General features: G+C 54.1%; 1 protein-coding gene across 1 annotated transcript; it reads left to right on the top strand.

The window, feature by feature from the left end:
* The first annotated feature begins 13922 nt into the window (after nt 1-13922).
* Nucleotides 13923-14963, top strand: LOC129734320 (olfactory receptor 14C36-like). The gene has a single exon (XM_055697205.1). It carries the CDS (start codon nt 13953-13955, stop codon nt 14961-14963), a length of 1011 nt encoding a protein of 336 aa, XP_055553180.1. The 5' UTR covers nt 13923-13952.
* The last annotated feature ends 5835 nt before the right edge of the window (nt 14964-20798 follow it).

Raw genomic sequence — 20798 nt, 5'->3', positions numbered from 1 at the left:
ACCCCAACATGTGTCAAATGATTGTAACGCAGAACTCACAGCAGACTGTAATTCTCAGGCTGAGTTCTGGAATGCAGCATAACACATTTTTGCTTCTCTAATCTCTTCTGTAAGAATAGTACACGCTCTTAACTTGCTTAGTAAATTAGGCTGCTAGCTTGCTAAACAAAGTAATACTAAAAATACTATTTTTTTTTTCTGGCGTATTAACAGATGTTGATTCTGTCCATCATATGTTGCTACAGAACCGAGTTGCTATTGATTTTTATTATTAGCACAGGGACACAAGTGTGAAGACTTTGGTAGGATGTGTTACGTGAATCTGAGTGACCACTGTGAATTAATTTACAAAAGCATACAAAACTCAAAAGCCTTAAAACAAAGATCTGCAGCAGAGCCAGGGGTGGGATGCCGTTGGTCTCTTCTCACGGCTGGGAAACTTTGGGCCATGACTCAAAAGTATTACAGGATTTATTATAATTATCTTTAACCACCTTATTGATGTTTGCCTTACGTCTCCCATACCTTTTTTTCCTGTATTCAGTGTTTAGTTGATTGTAACATAAATCAGGTCATGGTCACCCAGCTACACACAACCTTTGCCTTGTCGCAATTAACAAGCAAAAAAAAGGAGGATAGAGAATGTCTGGAGAGAGATGTAGGAGAGGAAAATGAGAATATTTGACCTAACAAGAGATGAGAGAACAGCTGGGTATTGTGAAGGAGAATAGGAAAGATAAACATGGTTATTTAGTGTTTAATAGGTGTCTGCATACTTGTAGTGATATAGAGCTAAGTAACTACATGAACAATTCCTGCCCTGAGCCTGGTGGAGCATACAGCTGTGGTTTGTGTCCGGGCTCAGAGATGTAAATAGGGGCTTCTCTGTTATGGTAAAAGTGTTTCTCTTTGCATAAAAAAAGAGAGGGAATGAGGGGAATGACCCCAGAGGTATGTTCAGAGAAGGCATGCGATGTTTCGAACTTTTTGACTGAACCAGTTCTTGTATGGTGTGCCCGTCCGTCTATGTATAATGTTAATCCAAAAGAAGCTGATATTGTTTACACTTTGTCGATAATTGTCTTTCTGTAGATGCTAATGCAGTAGGAGGCTATGATGGGAACGTGTCGCAGCGGTTCTTCTCTTATCCAGAGTAACAGCAGGGAAAGCATTAAAGAGTTAAATCACCTTGTTTGGTAGGCAGTTAAGAATGTGAGTCAAAATTGCCACTGCTTTTTGTTGTTTGTTCAGGGACATGGCTGTGAGGATTTTGATGGTATGCGCTGTGTGGATTTTAGGCGCCCCATTGCAGCAACATGTTAACAAAATCTGAGAAAATTTCAGCCTTTTTTTGGCATCCATTCACTCAATTGGCAGTATTGTTTGTTTGCTATTGCCTTGGTTGCTGTCATGTTATCCAGCGCCCCGCAGAACATGGCAAACCTGGTACTAGCTGTTCAAAAACAAAAAGGGGAAAGTGTAAAACTGTACGGAACAAAGACAGTGGGTTATTTTGACATTGATAATATGTCTTAGTTGGTTTTTTATTTGTTCTATTACTTGTGCCTTGTTTTTGCTCCTTTTCAGGGGTTCTTTTGTGCAACAGGAAGGGGGAGATGCAGGAGCGGTCTGGAAACTAGGACCATGCGTGGCAATCAGTTAGCTGAGGGGAATGTGCTCGAGCTTGTCTAGACAACAATTAACATGATGAGGCATGTTTACAGAGCACAGGGGAGTGGGAGACTGATGGCACCAAGCTTGGCGCCAAGGAAAGGTAACACCTTGCGGTTAATTGATGGTAGTTAACCACCAGTCAGGGATTGCCTAGTATGCAAGGCTTAGCTTCAAGAACCAATTAGTTTAAAACGTGCAGCCAGCTCAAGCCGGTTGTACAAGGCCTTGGCTCGGTAGGTTTGGAATATGTCAAGGGGTGGACTTTCCATAACCACTCTTGGCAACTACCTGCAGTGGTTGAACATCCTCAGTTCAAAAAGTGTAACCTTGGCTCACATGGAATGCTGCATACATTAATAAGACTCTCAGAGCCTTTTCTTCTCCAGACTGAACAGTTGTAGATCTCTCACCCTGTCTTCCTGGGAGCCATGTTCCAGTCCCTTCAAGAAGCTTGGTGGCCTTTTGCAGGACTTTAGTAGGTCAACAACTCCCTTGCTCTGGGAAGCCCAGCCCTGGACACGGCTCCAGATGTGGCCTCAGCAGTGCTGAGAGGAGGGGAAGGGTCACCTCCCCCCATCAGCCAGCGATGCTTTTCCTAATGCAGCCCAGGGGGCCGTTGGCCTTTGCCATGAGGGTGCATCGATGGCTCCTGCTCAGCTGCTTGTCCTCTGGCACTCAAAGGTCCTTCTCTGCAGAGCTGCTCTCTGGCCAGCCTGCCACCAGCAGGATAGCCCCAGGAGGGCTGGATCACGGGCTGGCCTCCCCCAGGGGCTCGCTCAGCACCAGCAGCAGCATCTTGCCCATCCTGAAGATGAGCTTCAGCTCTGGCACAGGCCGCAGGGTGCTACAGAGTCACCTGGGAGAGCAAAGCCCTCTCCTGCCAGGGCTGCGCAGCCCAGGCCTGTTGCCCTCTGGCCTCGGGGACTGCAGCCCTTGCTCTCGTGGTGGGAACGTCCTTCATCCTTCTGCTGCCCCCTGCCACCCGCTCCAGCATCCTCTGCTGGGCAGCAAACCCCTCCCACACAAGGGCTCCCATCCCTGGGTACCGGTGTCCGTGTGACAAGCCTGCCCTTGGCCCTGGTGCCACACCTGAGGTGCTGCAGCCCACATGGGCCCCAGAGCCCACCGCCTGGGGCGCGGGCAGCAGGAGCCCCCTGTGCCACCACAGAGCTGTGACATCAGTGGCGTAAGCGCTGAGGAGGGGCAGGGCAGCTCCCACGCCTTTGGTAGGGGATGGAGACACAAGGTCTGTAGGGGAGACCTACGGGAAAGATGAGGGGAGGGGGACGCTCTGTGTGAGGTCAGGGCAGCTCAGATACATGGAGCTCTTGTATTGGACAGGCAATGAGGTTGGGTGAGAGCTTGAGTGTGGATCAAAGGGGAGAGCAGCCAGGGTGGCACTGAGGGAGGAATTAGTTGTGGTTTGACACTGGCCAGCACGCAAATGCCCAGCATCTGTTGCTCACTGACCCCTTCCATGCCCAGCGTGATGGGGGAGAGGATCAGAAGAAAACTCACAGGTCAGGAAAATAACAGTTCAAGAGGAGAAGCAAAAGCTTTGTGTGCAAGGAGAGCAACATGAGCAATTCGCTCACTCCTTGCCATGGGCAGCAGGGGTTCAGCCATCTCCAGAAAAGCTGCTCTTCAGCACATCTATCAGTGACACGGGAAGACAAATGCCATGATCACAAATGTCCTCTTTTCATCCTCCTTTCCCTGAGCTGTTATTGATGAGCACAACGTCCTGGGATATGCAATATCCCTGTGGTCACTGGGGGTCAGCTGCCCAAGCTCCTTGCATCCCCCCAGTCTCCTTGTAGTACAGGCAGAGTGTGAGAAAGAGAAGCCTTGGTGATTACTCTGCAGCGGTGACCAAAACACTGGTGTGTGGTCAGCGCTGCCTTGGGAAGAGATGCAAAGCACAGCACCAGAAGGGCTGCTGTGAAGAAAATGCACTCCATGCCAGCCCGAGCCAGGACAGAGCGACAGGTCATACAGTCAGGGTGAGGCATGAACAATGTCTTCTTGAAATGACCTGAGGAAAGCTGTGGATCACAGAGCCTGTCTCTTCTGGGGGAATCAGTCTCCTTGGTGATCACTGCACAGGTAAGCAAGGATGCCAGGAGTGCAGGTCTTTGTGGGAGAGTCCCCCAGACCAACCAGGCCACCCACTCTGATGCTCACCTGCACCTGGGTCTCCCCAAAGACAACAATCTGCTCAGGGATTTGAAGACCAGGGCCACCTTGCTTCTAGTAGTGTGCAGTTGTGGTGTCCCTGATGCCCAGGCATGTGTGGATGGAGAGCAGCAGAGCACAGCCCAGGACAGGAGGGAAGGAGAACCTGGCCTGCTGAGGGCACTGGCAGGTGGGATCCCATGGGGGCAGGGCCCTGAGAGCATCCCTAGGCCTTCCTGGCCCTGACCAGCCTCACCTGGGGCCTCCACCCAAAGCTTTGTCCATGGCTTCGGGAGGCCATTGAAGCCAGGCAGGAGATTCAGCCCCAGCACAACCTGTGCTGTAGGTGTGCGGGTCTCCAGGCACAACCACAGGAACAGCCTGGCCTGTCTATGGACCTTGTTGGTTCTGAATTTCAGGCTCACTTCCCAGCTTCATTCTGAATGGGGTGGCCAATGAAATGACTCCATGGCCCTCCAAGTCCTGGGGACATTCTGCTGCCTTCCTTCTTTCCTCTAACTCCCTCCAAATTATACACACCTTCCTTGTTGTAATGGGCTGTCTCTGGCCAAAAGCCCAGCAGCCACCCAGCCGCTCCCTCCCTCCTTCCCTCCCCAGTCAGGGCCCAAAAATGAACACAGTCATGGACAGGGGGTCTAACGAGGGATGAGCACGGAGACACAATCACTTCCCGCGCTCCCTTGGCAAGGCACCTCTTCATACGCTCCAGGGCACGGCTGGCTGCCTCTGCTACCAGGTCACGGGCTGGGATTGTGTTTTGCCTTCTGTCCCCCAGCACCACCAGGGCCTTTTCTGCACAGACACTGCCCAGCCAGGCAGGTCCCAGGCCCTGCAGCTGCAGGGTGTTAGTCCACCCGAGGGAGGTGCAGGCTCTGCCCTTGGTCCTTCCTGCATCTGTGCAGCTCCTGACAGGGTGGCCACCCCACCTGCCAGGGTTCCCCTCCATGGCATCCCTAGGGCACAGGGATGGTCCTCTCAGTTTGGTGCCACCGACAGACACTGTGAGAGTTGCCTCCACTGGATTATCTTTACAGCTCTTAAACTGTAATCAGGAGAGTCCCCTGTGGTGCCCACACTGCCCCAGTATGTCCCAGTGGCCTCCAGGTGGGGTGTGAGCCCTTCCCCACTGCTCTCTCAGCCTGACCATCCAGCTGGTGTTTTACCCATCTCTTTCTGTTTGCACCCAGAGTGTCATGGCATCGCTTGGGTAGAACAACGCTGAGGGAGACCATGGCCAGAGTTTTGTAAAGCTGAGGGAAATGACATCCACTGTGGAGCTCCTCACGCACAACTGCAGGCTGTCAGGTTTGCGAGGTAGATGGCAAATCTCATAAGCAGTCATAAGCCATCACAGTGAGAAGAAAATACTCTGCTGAAATGAAAAAGAGAATCAGTAAGTGCTGGGCAGCAAATCCTCAGTAAGAGATGGCTCTGGTCGTACAGGAAACTGAGCATGGCTTTGGGGAGAATGGTGGGGATGGAGCCCAGGTCGAGGAGGTAGAGGTTATGAGGATGAAGCACATGGGGGTGTGGAGGAGGTGATTGCACAGTACAGTGGTGACGATGAGGCTGTTGGCCATGAGGGCAGCCAGGGAGATGCCCAGGAGAGCCAGAAGTGCAAGACCTGCAGCTCCCGCGTGTCTGCCAATGCCAGGAGGAGGAACTGGGTTAAGGAGTTGCCACTTGGCATCTGGTGCTTCCTGGCATAGAGATTGTCTGAGAGGGAAAAGGGTTAGGCAAGACTTTGCTGAGCAAAACCTAACATATTTCTCAGAGGAACCCCACTGAAAAGGCCTCTCTGCTTTTCCGAAGACCTTTACTAGATCTCTCATGAGTTGGTTTTTGCTGAGGGTGCTCCAGGGAGTAGGAGACTCTGCTGTGGGCTCTGCAGGAGTCAGTCCTTCCCTACAGCAGTAGCGAAATAGGAACGTGGCGTGATCTAGGATTAAATACACTCAGGGCATCAAAGGGCTTCACAGCATTGCCACCCCGTGTTCACCCAACTATGGAGCGGAGTTGAGGGGATTTTTCTCGGTGTATTTTGTTCCGGTTGCCCCACCACAGCTGAGGAGTGGTTTTGGCACTGCCATTCCTGCTGCACTCCAGGTGCCATCAGGTGGGCCCTGAGAGGCAAAGAGACAGTCCCTTTGTGCGGACTGAGGACAGCCAGTCTGTCCACCCGCCCTGGTTTCAGCTGCCCTGTGCTGGCAGCTCCTTGACCTGCAGGACTATCACCCCCAGTGCTTCCCAGAGAAGGAACTGGACGCTGCTGAGAGCAGAGGCAGCCAGTTTCCAAGTACCGATCTGCAAACTCCTCGTGCTGCCTCATCATACCTGAGAAGGATCTCCGCTCTGCCCCTGCAGCCAGGGACACAGAGGGCACATTGCAGCTGCCTGTGCACAGCTACCCAGCAGCATTCCTGGGGTGTCTTCTCCATGGGGCTCCCTGATCACACAGCGATGCCACCGGAGAGTTGTGCCCTTCTGGAGCGCAGCCTGCAGCCACCCAGCTCCTGAAGGTGGGGTGTCCTGAAGTGAGAGGTGTCTCTTTTGGACTTCTGGGAGCTTAGGTATCAGGAGGCGATTGGGAGACCTTACTGCCATAGGCTAACCTGTATGGCAAGACCCCTCAGGCTGGTCTCTCAAGTGCTTCTGAGTCCCACGCCGCATCCAAGTTGAGTGATAAGAGCACGAGGAGCAGAGACAGAAGGGGGGAAGATGGACAAACGCTGCAGCGCTGCTACCAGTGGAGGCAGGATGGGGCAGCTGGGAGGGTATTTGGTGATTTCTCCCCTTCTGGGGTGAGGCCACGGAGAAGGCGACCGAGCCCATGGCTCTAAGTGCAGAGGCTATGCTGATGGTAAAGAAGAGCAGGGGCTTTCTCCAGGGAAGGTGCCTGCCCTGCAGGGGATGGCAGGGAGATGCCTGAATCCCCCCTCCCACAGTGTTTCTGGGAGCAGCTCCCTCTTGCTGCCTGCCCACGTCTCTGCTGCCTGGAGCTGTCCCTGCCTGGAGCTGCTTCTCTGGCCCCATGCCTCCGAGCTACTCAGGACTCACATAGCCATCCCACCCGCTCTGTGCTCAGCTCTGCCCTTCTGCACCCTCCTGGCAGCACGGCACTGCCCAGGGCCATCCTGGTGTGTGCAGGGCCAAAGGAGCAGCTCAGAAAAGTGCTAACGAGAGCTGGGTTCTCAGTGCCTGCTCCAAACCAGCAACATGAATTCTAGTCTCCCACCACCCACTCGGCCCAGCCGGCCTTGGGCACCCCTTGTTCCACACACAGCAACTTCACACCCCTGCAGCTGTGCCTGGGAGCAGAGAGCCGCCATGCCTTCTCCCCTGATGGTGTGGCAAGGAAGCCCTCCTCTGGAGCATCTCCTTCTCCTCTGCATTACAGAAACTCTGGGAGTCTTCCTGACACATCCCGTCAACTGTCAGATGTACCCGATTGAAGAGGTCCATCCAGGAATTGCAGAGGATGTGGAAGGAGGGCCATGGATCCTGCAAAGGGTATAGGGATGCTGCCCAGTTACGTAGGGATGTGTCAGGAGGGACAAAGTGTGGCTGGATCTGAACATGGCACGGGACTCAAAGAAGAAGGAGAAGAAGGACTGGTCTAGGCATGTCACTTAGAGAATGAAGGACAAATTAAATGTGCACCCCCAACAAACACAACTGGCAAACCAGTAACAACAGACATGGGGAACCTGAACATGAGTAAGTCTGTGGGACCTGACTAGATGAATGCCTGAGTCCTGAGGGAGCTGGCTGATGGAGTCGCCAAGCCACCCTCCATGCTATTGGAAATGTCAAGTCACTCAGGTGAAGTTCTTGGTGACTGGAAAAAGAGAGACATTGCACGCATCCTTCAAAAGGGTAGAAAGAGGAACCCTGGGAGCTGGCCACCTGTCAGCATCAGCTCCGTGCCTGGGAAGATCATGGAAAAGATCCTCCTAGAAGCTGTGCTAAGGCCGACGGTGAGCAGGGAGGTAATTCAGCACAGCCAGCATGGCTTCAACAAGGGCAGGTCTTGCCTGAGCAACCTAGTTGTCGTCCATGACCTTCTCTGACACAAGGATTGGGTTTACAGGCTTGTAGTTCTCCAGATCCTCCTTCCTGCCCATCTTGCAGGTGGGCACCACTTTGACTAACCCCCAGTCTTCTGGGGCCTCCCCAGTTAGCCAGCACCGTTGATTATCATCCCTGTGCTGAGGCAGTTGAGGAACAGACCAATGATTTCCACAGTGTTCCTGGATCACAGGTAGCATTGCCAAGGACACATTCCAAAGCACTTTGTCCTTCCTGGACATGAGGTTCAGCTGCACCAAAGGTCCTCTGGGGCTTTGGGGAGAGTGGTGGAGATGGAACACGGGTCGAGGAGGGAGAGGTTGAGGAGGAAGAAATACATGCGGGTGTTGAGGTGATGACGGCAGTGATGACGAGGCTGTTGGTTATGAGGGCAGCCAGGTCGGTGCTGTCGTGGTTTAACCCTGGCCGGCAACCAAGCACCACGCAGTCACTTGCTCACCCCTCCCTCACCCAGAGGGATCGGGATGAAAATCGGGAAGGAATGTAAAACGCAAGTATTGAGATAAGTACAACTTAATAGGCAAAGCAAAAAGCCGCGGGCACAAGCAAACAAAGCAAGGAATTCATTCCCCACTTCCCATGGGCAGGCAGGTGTTCGGCCATCCCCAGGGCAGCAGGGCTCCATCACGTGCCATGGTTACTCGGGAAGACAAACGCCATAATGCCAGATGTTCCCAACTTCCTTCTCTTCCCCCAGTTTATATACTCAGCATGACGTCATATGGCATGGAATACCTCTTTGGCTACCCTGGGTCACCTGTCCTGGCTGTGTCCCCTCCCAATATCCCGTGCCCCTCCAGCCCTCTCGCTGGCAGTGCCCGAGGAACCAAAAAGTCCTTGACTTAGTATAAACATCGCCCAGCAACAACTAAAAACATGAGTGTGCTCTCAGCATTGTTCTCACATCATAGCCCAAACAGATCATATACTGAAGAAGAAAATTAACTCTATCCCAGTTGAAACCAGGACAGGTGCTCAGGAAGAGCCAGAAGTGCAAGAGCTGCAGCTCCCATGGGTCTCCATATGCCAGGAGGAGGAACTGGGCGATGAAGGTGCCACTGGGCATTTGCTGCCTCTGGGAATGGGGACCTATCCAATAGGGAAAAGACTGTGACAAGTTAGGGGAGATTTCTCTGAACAAACCCTCAAGCTTTCCTCATCAAAACCACACTGAAAAGGCCTTTCTGATTTTTGGAAGACCTTTGGATGTCCCTCTCATGAGCTGTGGTTGGTCTGGCTGAGGGTGTTCCAAGGAGCAAGGGACTATGCTGTGGGCTCTGCAGGTGTCTGTCCTGCCTTATGGCAAGGGGGAAAGAGGAACTTGGGGTGATCAAAGATTAAACGTTCTCATGGCATCAAAGGGCTTTCCAGCATTGTCACTCCCAGTTCACCCCACTACAGAGTGGGGTTGAGGGGACTTTTTTCTGTGTCTACTGTTTCAATTGCCTCTGGGAAAATTACTCATTACTTTGGAATTAGGGAAAACTGGGACCCAACAGAAGCCTAGCAGTATAGAAAGATTTCTAGGCTAAAATAACTGCATCCCTTTTAGGATGGTTGTCATGGACGGAATCTACTCTACCACAGCTCCCTAAGCAACACACCCTGCCATCTCAGCACCTGCTGATGGGAGTAATGGAGGGTGGAGCAAGTGGAGACCCCACAGTCAAGCTCTGCTGTGCTCCCTGCAGGAAGGGGAACTTGATGGTACCACACAGCTGATGTCACATAAGAAGCTACGAGAGGCTGTCCACTGCTGAGCCAACCATTGAGGCGATAGGACTTTCCTCAGATGAAATAATCTCCTTGTAATACCAATGCACACCTCCATGCCAAAGTTACCCACCTCCAAGGTCCTACTACACCTCCCTGGGCACAGGATACCAAACAGTAACAACAATATGAATGACTGGAGTCACTCAAGCTCCACCAAAATGTCAATACAATGAACTGGGCCAGGACTGAAATAAGTCCGGAGGTGGCGGGTGTTCTAAACTCCTCAATTACCACAATGATTCAGTGGTTCACTATCTGATAAACACCTCTGTGAACAAAGTGAGGTCAAGTGAGGACCCACTCTCTGTGAATGAAGGGACTTCTGACCAAGGGAGTCACCTTGGGAAGGATGAGTGACATAGAACAAGGGGTGGAAAGAACACCATTGCCAAAGGAAGCAGCATTCAAGCAAGGAAGTTCTGGCCACAGCCAAAGACAAGCTGGTAAGGTCTTTCAACCCTCATACATATAAAAAAAAAAAAACAAAAACAAAACCAAACCCCAAAAAACCTAAAAACACAAACCAAAAAACCCCCAGTCAACAGTAAGACAAAGGTAACTGTGGTAGTGACAGATTGCAACCTCCATGTCAAACAGCCCTCAAACGCGGGCAAAACCCCGCTTGGGGAGCGTGTGCAGTCAGTGAAAGCCTTCCGTGGTGCTGCCTGAGGGTGAGCACTAACGTACCTCACGAGTGAGAAACTTGTAACCTATCCCATGTAGGTAAATGAATAAGCAACGTGCTATGAAGTGTCAAAGTGGACAATGAGGGGATAAGTGAGTGGAGACTCCATGGGAACTTCTGGGATCAGTGGATGGGCTGAACCTGTCGTTCCCCCTAGGGACGCCTATAGGGTAAGAACTTTATGCTAGCACTAACTCACGGTAGCTGTTGCTCAGTGTGTTGCTTTAAGCGTGTTTTGCAGTCAGCCTACCATTACTGGCATTCTTTGAACCTTACTCTGTCACAAACTTGCATAATAAAAATCTTCAGCTGAAGCTCATTTCCTATAAGTCTCTGGAGATGTGAGTAGGTGTTTAAGGGCTCTGACTCAATGATGCTGTCAGCGGGGTTCCTGGATAGGTTGGTAGAGTCACCCTTGGATACAGTGGGCTGCCAAAGCACAGGTCGTGGGCAGCTTGGTCAGACACAAGGGTCTCGTCTGTCTTTGGAAACTGCCAGGCTCATTAAAAACCAAGAGTCTGAGGAAACCCCTTGTCGTAACATGAAAGCACTGCTGCACATCTGGGCTGAAGCCCCCCAGCTGTGGCACCAGCCCAGCTCTGCCTGGCCATAAGGCAACCTGGTACCAAGTGTCCCCGAGCCCGGGGGTGCAAAGGCTTTGCTTCAGAGCAGAGACATGGCCTGGGCAAAGGAGAGCTGGGTCTTGAGCCCTCGGACTGTGCAATGAAGTGCTGAAATGGGCTCTGCAGGGCTTACTGAAGCACTGAAGACATCCTCCCTGCCCCTGCCTGCAGAACCACCAGACACACACATACACACACGCTCCTTTAGGAGTACTTGGATCCTTCGCTGCAGTTTTCCTGGTGTCCTCTCTAGTAATGGGTTAACAAAAGTTGATACTCCTGCAGAAAACTTTTTCTAGTAAGGGAATTGCCACTGCTGGAAATAAGTGTGTCCCCCCAGGAGAGGCAAGGCCCGTGAGGGATTGCCTCATCCTGCTGCCCAGCAGGTTCCCCTGCAGCCCCAGGGACACCTGGAGGGAGCCCAGAGGGGCAGAGGAGGGAGGCAGGGAGAGCTCAAAAGCAGCCCTTGGTGGGGGGCTGCTGAGAGCTCCCTGCTGGAGAAATCTGCAGAGCCCTGGAGCCGGTAAGTGTGTGGCTGCAGGGCAATGCCTCTGCAGTTCCTAGCCGGGTCTGCAGCAGCTGGGCCCCCCCCAGCCTGTGGGACCGTGTGGGAGCCTTTTGCTGTGGAGGAGGCCAGTGTGCTGCAGAGCAGGGCTTCCCTGCTGCAGCGTGGGAGGGCCAGGGCATGTGGGCTGCCTTGTGCCAGGGCCGGCTGCAGGGCTGTGAAGGTGGCTGTGCAGGCAGGGGTGCCCAGGGCTGTCCTTGCCAGCAGGGTCCCTGCAGCCCAGGGGGCTGTGTGCTGGGGCAGGGGCTCTGCCGCCTGCCAGGGGCAGCTCTCAGCCTGCTGGGGGCTCCCGACAGCTCTGGGGGCGTATGGACCGACCCCTGATAGGGAAGGATCTCTCTGCTGTTGAGAGTGTGCCGCAAGGGTGAGCGCTGCTTAGAAGTATAGGTTACCCTCAGAATATGTCTGGATGAGACTTTTCGTATCGAAGGTCAGCGCAGGGATTGCTATGATAAATCCAGGGCTCTCCTCAATCTTTGTTTTCAGTTTTCTGTTGTTGGGGGCAGGAGAGGGGAGGCAGAAATGTTAATGGAGATCTCGAGTTTGAAGATGTCCCTGAGACTGCCAGCTGTAACTCTGAGTGATGAGGAGGTCTGCCAGGAGCCTCCTGAAGTGCCCTCAGCCACTCCTCCGCCTATGAACAGCAGCAGCAGCACCTTTGCTGGAGCCATCAGGGTCGTTCTGAGCTGCCCTTTTCCCCCTGCGGACAGGACCCTGTGCCCAGCCAGTGCCCTTCAGAGAGGCACGTTTGTGCGGGGCCAGTGCACAGAGGCAGAGATGTGGTCTGTGAGCACTGACAGGGAAAGACCTGGCACAGGGAGATACCTCCCACAAGGAAAGTCTCCTGACATCCAGGATATTGCAAGGACTGATAGGAAACTTCAGACAGAATTGTTGTTGAAGGGAGAATCAGAAAGCTCTCTCTGACCATGTGCAGTGCAGACCCCTTTCTCTGAGGCATCCCCCTGGCCTGCTCTCCCCCCAGCAAAGCCTCTGCCCTCAGGGCTGGGGGTCCCGAGGCGTGAGCCACCCCCTCTGCAGCCAGAGCTCCAGCAGAGCCGCGGTGCAGCTCTGCAGCCACGTGCCCCGGTCCCTCTGCAGAGCACAGGGGCTGAGAGCAGCTGCCCGGCAGTGTTGGTGTGTGGGAGGTGGCGAGCAGAGCTGGGCAAGGGCAACGCTGCCCTCAGTGCCTGGCTCGCTCGCCCTGGACACTCTTACCTAGACCATCAGTGCAATTTTACTTCTTTCTCTGCCGTTTTGGGTTAGTTTTATTCTCTAGCTCTTGCTGTCAGGCTCTCTGGGGATGGGTGTTTCAGCTGCAGAGTCACACTCTGACCTTGTGGGTCCTCTCCTGCAGGTGTGTCCATGGGAACAAGTGTCCCAGCTTTCCTCTCAGCTGTGGGGCTGTGGGCAATGCCCTATGTGGGGCTGGGCAAGGGGCTGGTTCTCCCTGAACCTGATGCTCTTGTTAGGGCACTTGGCTACCTCCTTGAAGTTCCCTTCCAAGCAGCGAGTTGCCCTCCAGAATGGAAACCTGTCCCTTCACACCCAATAGTGATCTGAAAGCCCCACATAGAAGCGTAGAGTTTCTGTGATGGAGAAAACACTTGGGGTGGGTGAAATGAGCTGTGTATCCTTTGCTGTGGGTGGGATGCTGAGTTCTGATGAAAGCCTACAACCTTTACTGGTCTGTGGTGGGTCAGTCCGTTCTCAGCAGTGCCTTGTGGTGTTTCAGGGTAACATGGGAGTGTGGCCACCATTCATCTCAGGAAGGTGCAAGCCCATAGAAACTGGGAACCAGAAGGACAGACCACCTCCCCTCACTGGGCACTCACCCACAGGCAATCCTCTTGCCTCACAGACCTCACTCTGTTCCACCGGAGGGCAGCAAAAATGCTCTGCTTTTCTGACATCTGAAAATACTCAACAGGAGAGATGGGGGGGAGCTGTGAAAAAAACTCAAGCTCTCTTACAATGCCTTCACCCTTCCCGTTCCTTAGCACTGGCGCTGCAGACGCTGACCAGCCCTTCTGCGTTGGCACTGGTTTCAGAGGACAAAGTTAAACACCAGGACTGGTCCCTGCCCCCACCCACTGCTGCAGAGTGGGGCTGGCTGGTCAAGAGCCCGTGGGCAGATGCCCTGCTCTTCATCACCCACACGGCCAGCACCAAGCAGGGCTGCAGCCACACAGCTGCAGGAAGGTCTCCGAGAAAAGAGAGGGATGTCTGTGTGTGACGGGGGGATGGTCTGTGGGAAATGGCTTTGATTTTGCTTGCAGAAGTCTCCCCTAAATTAGCACTGTCTTTTTCTCCTGTGACAGGACCATATGCCCAGAGGCAGCACATGTCCAACAGCAGCTCCATCACCCAGTTCCTCCTCCTGGCATTGGCAGACACGCGGGAGCTGCAGCTCTTGCACTTCTGGCTCTCCCTGGGCATCTACCTGGCTGCCCTCATGGCCAACGGACTCATCATCACTGCCATAGTCTGCGACCACCACCTGCAAACCCCCATGTACTTCTTCCTCCTCAACCTCTCTCTCATCGACCTGGGCTCCATCTCCACCACTCTCCCCAAAGCCATGGCCAACTCCCTCTGGGACACCAGGGACATCTCCTACGCAGGATGTGCTGCACAGCTCTTCCTGATTGTCTTTTTCCTTTCAGCAGAGTGTTCTCTCCTCACCGTCATGGCCTATGACCGCTACATGGCCATCTGCCAGCCCCTGCACTACGGGACCCTGCTGGGCAGCAGAGCTTGTGTCCACATGGCAGCAGCTGCCTGGGCCAGTGGGTTTCTCTATGCTGCGCTGCACACGGCCAATACACTGTCACTGCCGCTCTGCCAAGGCAATGCCCTGGGACAGGTCTTCTGTGAAATCCCACAGATCCTCAAGCTCTCCTGCTCACACACCTACCTCAGGGAAGTGGGGCTTCTAGTGATTAGTTCCTGTTTAGTCTGTGGATGTTTCGTTTTCATTGTGCTGTCCTATGTGCAGATCTTCAGGGCTGTGCTGAGGATCCCCTCTGAGCAGGGACGGCACAAAGCCTTTTCCACGTGCCTCCCTCACCTGGCCGTGGTCTCCCTCTTTCTCAGCACTGCCATATTTGCCCACCTGAAGCCCCCCTCCATCTCCTCCCCATCCCTGGACCTGGTGGTGGCAGTCCTGTACTCGGTGGTGCCTCCAGCAGTGAACCCCCTCATCTACAGCATGAGGAACCAGGAGCTGAAGGACGCACTGAAGAAGCTGATGCAGTTAGGTGTATCTCAGAAGCAACAAATTATCCATGTCCCTTCACAAGGCATTTCCACTTCATTTCTGGAAACTCCAGTGCGTTTAGCATTCTATTTGTGACAATCCTGTTTTTCTAGAAATGTCTGAATCTGTTGCACGTGGGAACCCAGCCTGTCTGACCTGGTGTTCTTTGTACATATGCATGGGTGGACAATTAACCTTGACTCCTGGCTCACATCTCTGTAATAAAAGGAGGATTTCTCAGTTCCAATGTTTGGACTTTTGGCACTAATTCCAAAGCCAAGCTGAGGAACAAGCTGCAGGAATTGTTTCCTGAACAACATCTCTGATCTTGGGTTCTCCATGGCTCAGGGGAGGAGGGCATGGGGCAACGCGTTAGGGCATGGGCCTGTGTTGAGCCTTGGCGTGTGGGGGCCCAGTGCCCATGGGAATGGTTGGTGACCAAGAGGGATGTGCCTGGGACCATCTCCCTGGGCTTTCAGGCACCGCTGCCCTGCACAGCAGCACCGCCTGCTCAGGGCCATGCCTGAGACCACATCCCTGGGTAAGAGCGGGTGTCTCTGTGGATGCCCCAGCTGGGGCAGGCTGCTGTGTCCCTGGTGCAGCAGGAGGTGCCTGGGGAGCCCCCAGGCCAGCAGCCTGGTGCTGGGGACAGGGACTGGCCCCGAGGGGCTGCCAGGAGTGGGCAAGCAGGGTCCCTGTGAGAGAGGAGCAGCAGACAGAGGGAGGCAATGGCCTCTGTGTCCTCATGCCATGGCTGGTGCCAGCCCTGGGGCTGACTGGCAGGAGGAGACCCCTCTCTGCCCACCAGCATCTCCTGTGCCCTTGTGATGGTCTATGGCCATGGGGTGAGTGCCCAGAGCTCTGCAGCCCCCTTTGGGTGGGCAATTGCATGGGGCCAGCCCCGCGTGGGCTGCTGTGTCTGCCTGGGCTGGGGAGAGGGCAGGGGAGGTGGGCAGAGCTGGGGAGGGGGGGCTGGGCTGGGAAGGGCCAGGGAGAGGGAAACACCAGTGAGAGCTCAGCTGTGTGGGTGTGCAGCGTGGGGGCACACAGCAGGGTGGTCCTGGTGCAGACCCAGGGGTCATGGTGAAGCCAGCAAGGCACCAAAGGAGCGGGACTGAGGGGCCAGATCTGTGCCGTGTTCCCTGCACACCCTCAGAAAGCTGCAGAAGGGAAGTTTTCCCCACAAATTCCCAAACACTGCTCATTTCCAAGCCTGGTCATATACCCCAGCCCTCATTAGGGACCACTGCTGCATGGTCACCTCTGTCCTCCTCCGTTGCCCAGTGATACCCAACTCCATCACCATTTCTAAATATAAAGGGAGCCACCTTCCTACTGACACTTGTTACACACAAGTCCCATAGCTCTTGCCACATTGGTCTCTCAGGGAAGGCCATTGTCAGACACCTCCAACAAGATCATGTTCTCATGGCATGGTGTTCTAACAAATATTGATTGAGATCCCACCAGCTGGCCTGGGTCCAGCGCTCCAGTCTTTCATTCAGAACAATTTCTCAAATAATACTCTTGCTCTCTCAGCCTCCCTTTGCCCATAATATGCTCCAGGTCCTAACCATCCCTCTGGCCTCTGCAGGACTTGCTGTGATGTGTCAGGGTCTCTCTTGTGCTGGGGAGCCCCATTGTGGGCTCAGCAGTCCTGATGTGGTCCTGTGGTGGGTTAACCTTGGCCAGTGGTGAGACAAACATTCAGCTGCTCATTCGCTGCACTGACTCAACAGGACAAAGGAAAAAAATAAACCAGCAATGCTCATGGCAAAGATAAAGAGATCTCTTAATGATTCTTTTCATGTCCAGAGATGTGAGGTCTTGGCAAAGATTAATTTATTGCCAATTAAAAAAATATTTGGTTTGTGAGATACTATGGCAGGAGAAACAATGGGTGAGATAATCTGGTTTATTCTGGGGGAATCAGTCTCCTTGGTGTTGACAGGACAGGTAAGCAAGGATGCCAAGAGTCCAGGGGCTTGTGGGCAAGTTCCTCAGACCAAACAGGTTGCCCACTCTGATGCTCACCTGCACCTGGGTCTCCCCAAAGACAACAATCTGCTCAGGGATTTGAAGACCAGGGCCACCTTGCTTCTAGTAGTGTGCAGTTGTGGTGTCCCTGATGCCCAGGCATGTGGGGAAGGAGAGCAGCATAGCACAGCCCAGGACAGGAGGGAAGGAGAACCTGGCCTGCTGAGGGCACTGGCAGGTGGGATCCCATGGGGGCAGGGCCCTGAGAGCATCCCTAGGCCTTCCTGGCCCTGACCAGCCTCACCTGGGGCCTCCACCCAAAGCTTTGTCCATGGCTTCGGGAGGCCATTGAAGCCAGGCAGGAGATTCAGCCCCAGCACAACCTGTGCTGTAGGTGTGCGGGTCTCCAGGCACAACCACAGGAACAGCCTGGCCTGTCTATGGACCTTGTTGGTTCTGAATTTCAGGCTCACTTCCCAGCTTCATTCTGAATGGGGTGGCCAATGAAATGACTCCATGGCCCTCCAAGTCCTGGGGACATTCTGCTGCCTTCCTTCTTTCCTCTAACTCCCTCCAAATTATACACACCTTCCTTGTTGTAATGGGCTGTCTCTGGCCAAAAGCCCAGCAGCCACCCAGCCGCTCCCTCCCTCCTTCCCTCCCCAGTCAGGGCCCAAAAATGAACACAGTCATGGACAGGGGGTCTAACGAGGGATGAGCACGGAGACACAATCACTTCCCGCGCTCCCTTGGCAAGGCACCTCTTCATACGCTCCAGGGCACGGCTGGCTGCCTCTGCTACCAGGTCACGGGCTGGGATTGTGTTTTGCCTTCTGTCCCCCAGCACCACCAGGGCCTTTTCTGCACAGACACTGCCCAGCCAGGCAGGTCCCAGGCCCTGCAGCTGCAGGGTGTTAGTCCACCCGAGGGAGGTGCAGGCTCTGCCCTTGGTCCTTCCTGCATCTGTGCAGCTCCTGACAGGGCAGCCACCCCACCTGCCAGGGTTCCCCTCCATGGCATCCCTAGGGCACAGGGATGGTCCTCTCAGTTTGGTGCCACCGACAGACACTGTGAGAGTTGCCTCCACTGGATTATCTTTACAGCTCTTAAACTGTAAGCAGGAGAGTCCCCTGTGGTGCCCACACTGCCCCAGTATGTCCCAGTGGCCTCCAGGTGGGGTGTGAGCCCTTCCCCACTGCTCTCTCAGCCTGACCATCCAGCTGGTGTTTTACTCATCTCTTTCTGTTCACACCCAGAGTGTCATGGCCTCGCTTGGGCAGAACACTGAGGGAGACCATGGGAAGACATTTGTAAAGCTGAGGGAAATGACATCCACTGTGGAGCTCCTCACGCACAACTGCAGGCTGTCAGGTTTGCGCGGCAGGATTTACCCTTGGAAAATCCACCTGGATAGTTACCCGCTCAGGTGCCAGAAATGTCACCCAAGAGGACTCGAACTGATGGCACACCCCTCACCACTGGGGGTCCGTGCAGCCTGTGGTTCCCCGAGCTAAAGGCTGAAGGTGAAGAAGGAGGACAGCGCTCTTGCTTCAGTTCATTGCTTCCTGTGCTCCTGCCTTGTACCACAGTGAGTTCTTGGAAACCTTGCCATAGGCAACGCAAGGCTCTTACATCCTCCCACAAAAGCCCTCCATTCTCCAGGGTGGACCAGCCCAGCTCCCTCAGCCTGATCTAACAGGGCACGTGCTCCAGCCTTGACCATCTCTGTGATTCTTTACTGAAATGGCTCCAGCGTGCCAATGTCTCTCTGCTATTGCGGAGCACCAAAGCTAGACAAGTACTCTAGATGTGGTGAAACAAGTGGGAAGCAGAGGGGGGGAATGACTTGCCGTGGCTGTGCTCCTGGTCATACAGCCCAGGAGGCTGTTGGTCACCTTTCCTGATGGCTCCTAGTTTGCCGAATGCAAACCAAGGACCCAGCCAGGCAGTCCCTGCCCTGTGTCATCGCAGGGCCTCGGTCCACTTTAGGGGCAGGACTTTGAATTTGTCCTTCTTGGGTATCACGAGATTCATGGGTGCTTCCAGTCAAGAGGAAGTTCCTCCAGTCTCTGTGACCTTCCAGTGGGGATGGAGAATGGCCTCACTGGGACATCGGCCTGCTCACACAGCTCCCTGGGATGCCGCCCTTCCACCTCCCTGGAGTGGGAAGCATTGAATTTGGTCAAATGACTCCTGACATGATCCCCATCCACACTTGGCTGGTTCCCTCCAGAGTCCTGCCTTCAGGCACAAAGCTTTGGGACACGATGCTGGGGAAGACTAAGGCAAAGAGGACCTGGAGGATGTTCAGTTTTATCTAGACCTGCTCTTACTAAGCTCAGCAGTGGCCACACAGGGGCTTCGTTTATTTCTTAAACTGTTCTGCAAGTAGTGACAGATCCTCTTGATGCCCTTGAACATCTTGCAAGACCCCATACTAAGCAGGCTTTGGCTTCCCTGAAGACATCCCTATTTCTAAATGCCTCTTTGAGCCCTTGCATCCACCTCCAGGATGCTTCCTTTTCTCTCTGGAGATTCTTGAGGAATTCCTTCTTTAGCCAAGGATCTCTCTAGGCATGTCTGCTTGATTTCCTGCTCCTCGGTATGGACAGTTCCGCTTGGAAAATGCTTTCCTGAATGACCAGCCGTACACAGCTCTGCTGTCCTTGAGTGCTGCTGCCCATGGGACTACCACTACAAGTCCCCTGAAGAGGCTAAAGTCTTCTCCCCCTATTTCATGAGCACTACAGCCGGGGCTGACACTGGTTTTCACATCCCTCAGCAGCACTGCCTGTTTGGCAAGGACCAGATTCAGGTGAGCGTCACCTTTGTTGGCCTGACACCTGTGCAAAGAATTTGTCTCAAGAGACCCCCGACACCAGCTGGACAGGGTGTATCCTGCTGTGCTCCCCTTCCAGAAGGCGTCAGGGTCATGAAGTCCCCAATAAGAGCTGGGATCATGGACCTGCAGACTTCCTTGGCTTGCTTAGATAAGCCTTTCTCCACTGCCGTACCCTGAGTGCGGGTGCTGTGTCTCCCACCAGGATGGCACACTAACCGGCCTCTCGCTGACACTCTCCTGCAAGGGCTCACCCAACCTGCTGCACACCCCGGAGAGGAGATCCGCACGTGCAACAAGTGCCTGCACACGGAGGGCATCCCCTCCTCAGCTTCCTGGCCTGTCCCTCGTGAAAAGCCCACACCTTTCCCTGCCGCACCACTGTGACCCGTCCCACCACACCTCATGATTTATTTCATCAATATCATGATTTACTCCATCAATATCCAGCACGATGACAGCATGTGGAAGTCCAGCTCCTCCTGCCTGAGCCCCAGTCCCAAGCCATCGGTGCGCTTCTGGGCTGCAGCACCTCAGCCGTAGCGCTGGGGCCAAGCTCAGGCTTCTCTCGGGCAAAGCTGGTACCAAGCGCCCCCGAGCCAGCGTGTGCCCGTGCTGTGCTGGAGACCAGAGACCTGCTGGAGTGGGTGGCGGTGGCAATCTAAGTGCACCAGCAGAGGAAGCCCTGCCCTCTGCAAGGCCAGAAAAGCAGTGCTGGGCTCTGCAGCCCTGGCAGAAGAAGGCTTGGCTAGCTGCAGTGCTGCTGAGGCCCCTGAAGGCCTGTGGGGGAGGGGAGGCTGACCTCCAGGAGGACATGGTGCTGCTGAAAATGTGCTTCAGTTTGCATATGCTGTGATCCAGGAACACTGTGAGAACCATGCACTGGTTCTTTGATGGTATCTTCACGGGGCTGAGCAAAGGATTGTTGGAATAAGTACCAGTGGAGTGTGGGAGTAGCCAGGTGGTTGGAACCCCCACTGTGATGGGCTTCCTGTTCATGGACCAGCTGGATGAACTTGGGTCAGACGCACTGCAGGGCTGGCATTCAGTTGCTGGTTGACAGAAACCAAAGCTACCTGAGGTGCCACCTGGGCTTCCTCAAAGGAACCATATTC

This window comes from Falco cherrug, chromosome 19 (assembly GCF_023634085.1).
Source record: "Falco cherrug isolate bFalChe1 chromosome 19, bFalChe1.pri, whole genome shotgun sequence".
NCBI classification, from domain to species: Eukaryota; Metazoa; Chordata; class Aves; order Falconiformes; family Falconidae; genus Falco; species Falco cherrug.
The sequence above is the reverse complement of the archived record's forward strand: the minus strand, read 5'-3'. Positions and strand labels throughout refer to the sequence as shown.

Excerpts from the sequence above, each read along its gene's own strand:
- LOC129734320 (XM_055697205.1), top strand. The coding sequence starts at position 13,953 with ATGTCCAACAGCAGCTCCATCACCCAGTTCCTCCTCCTGGCATTGGCA.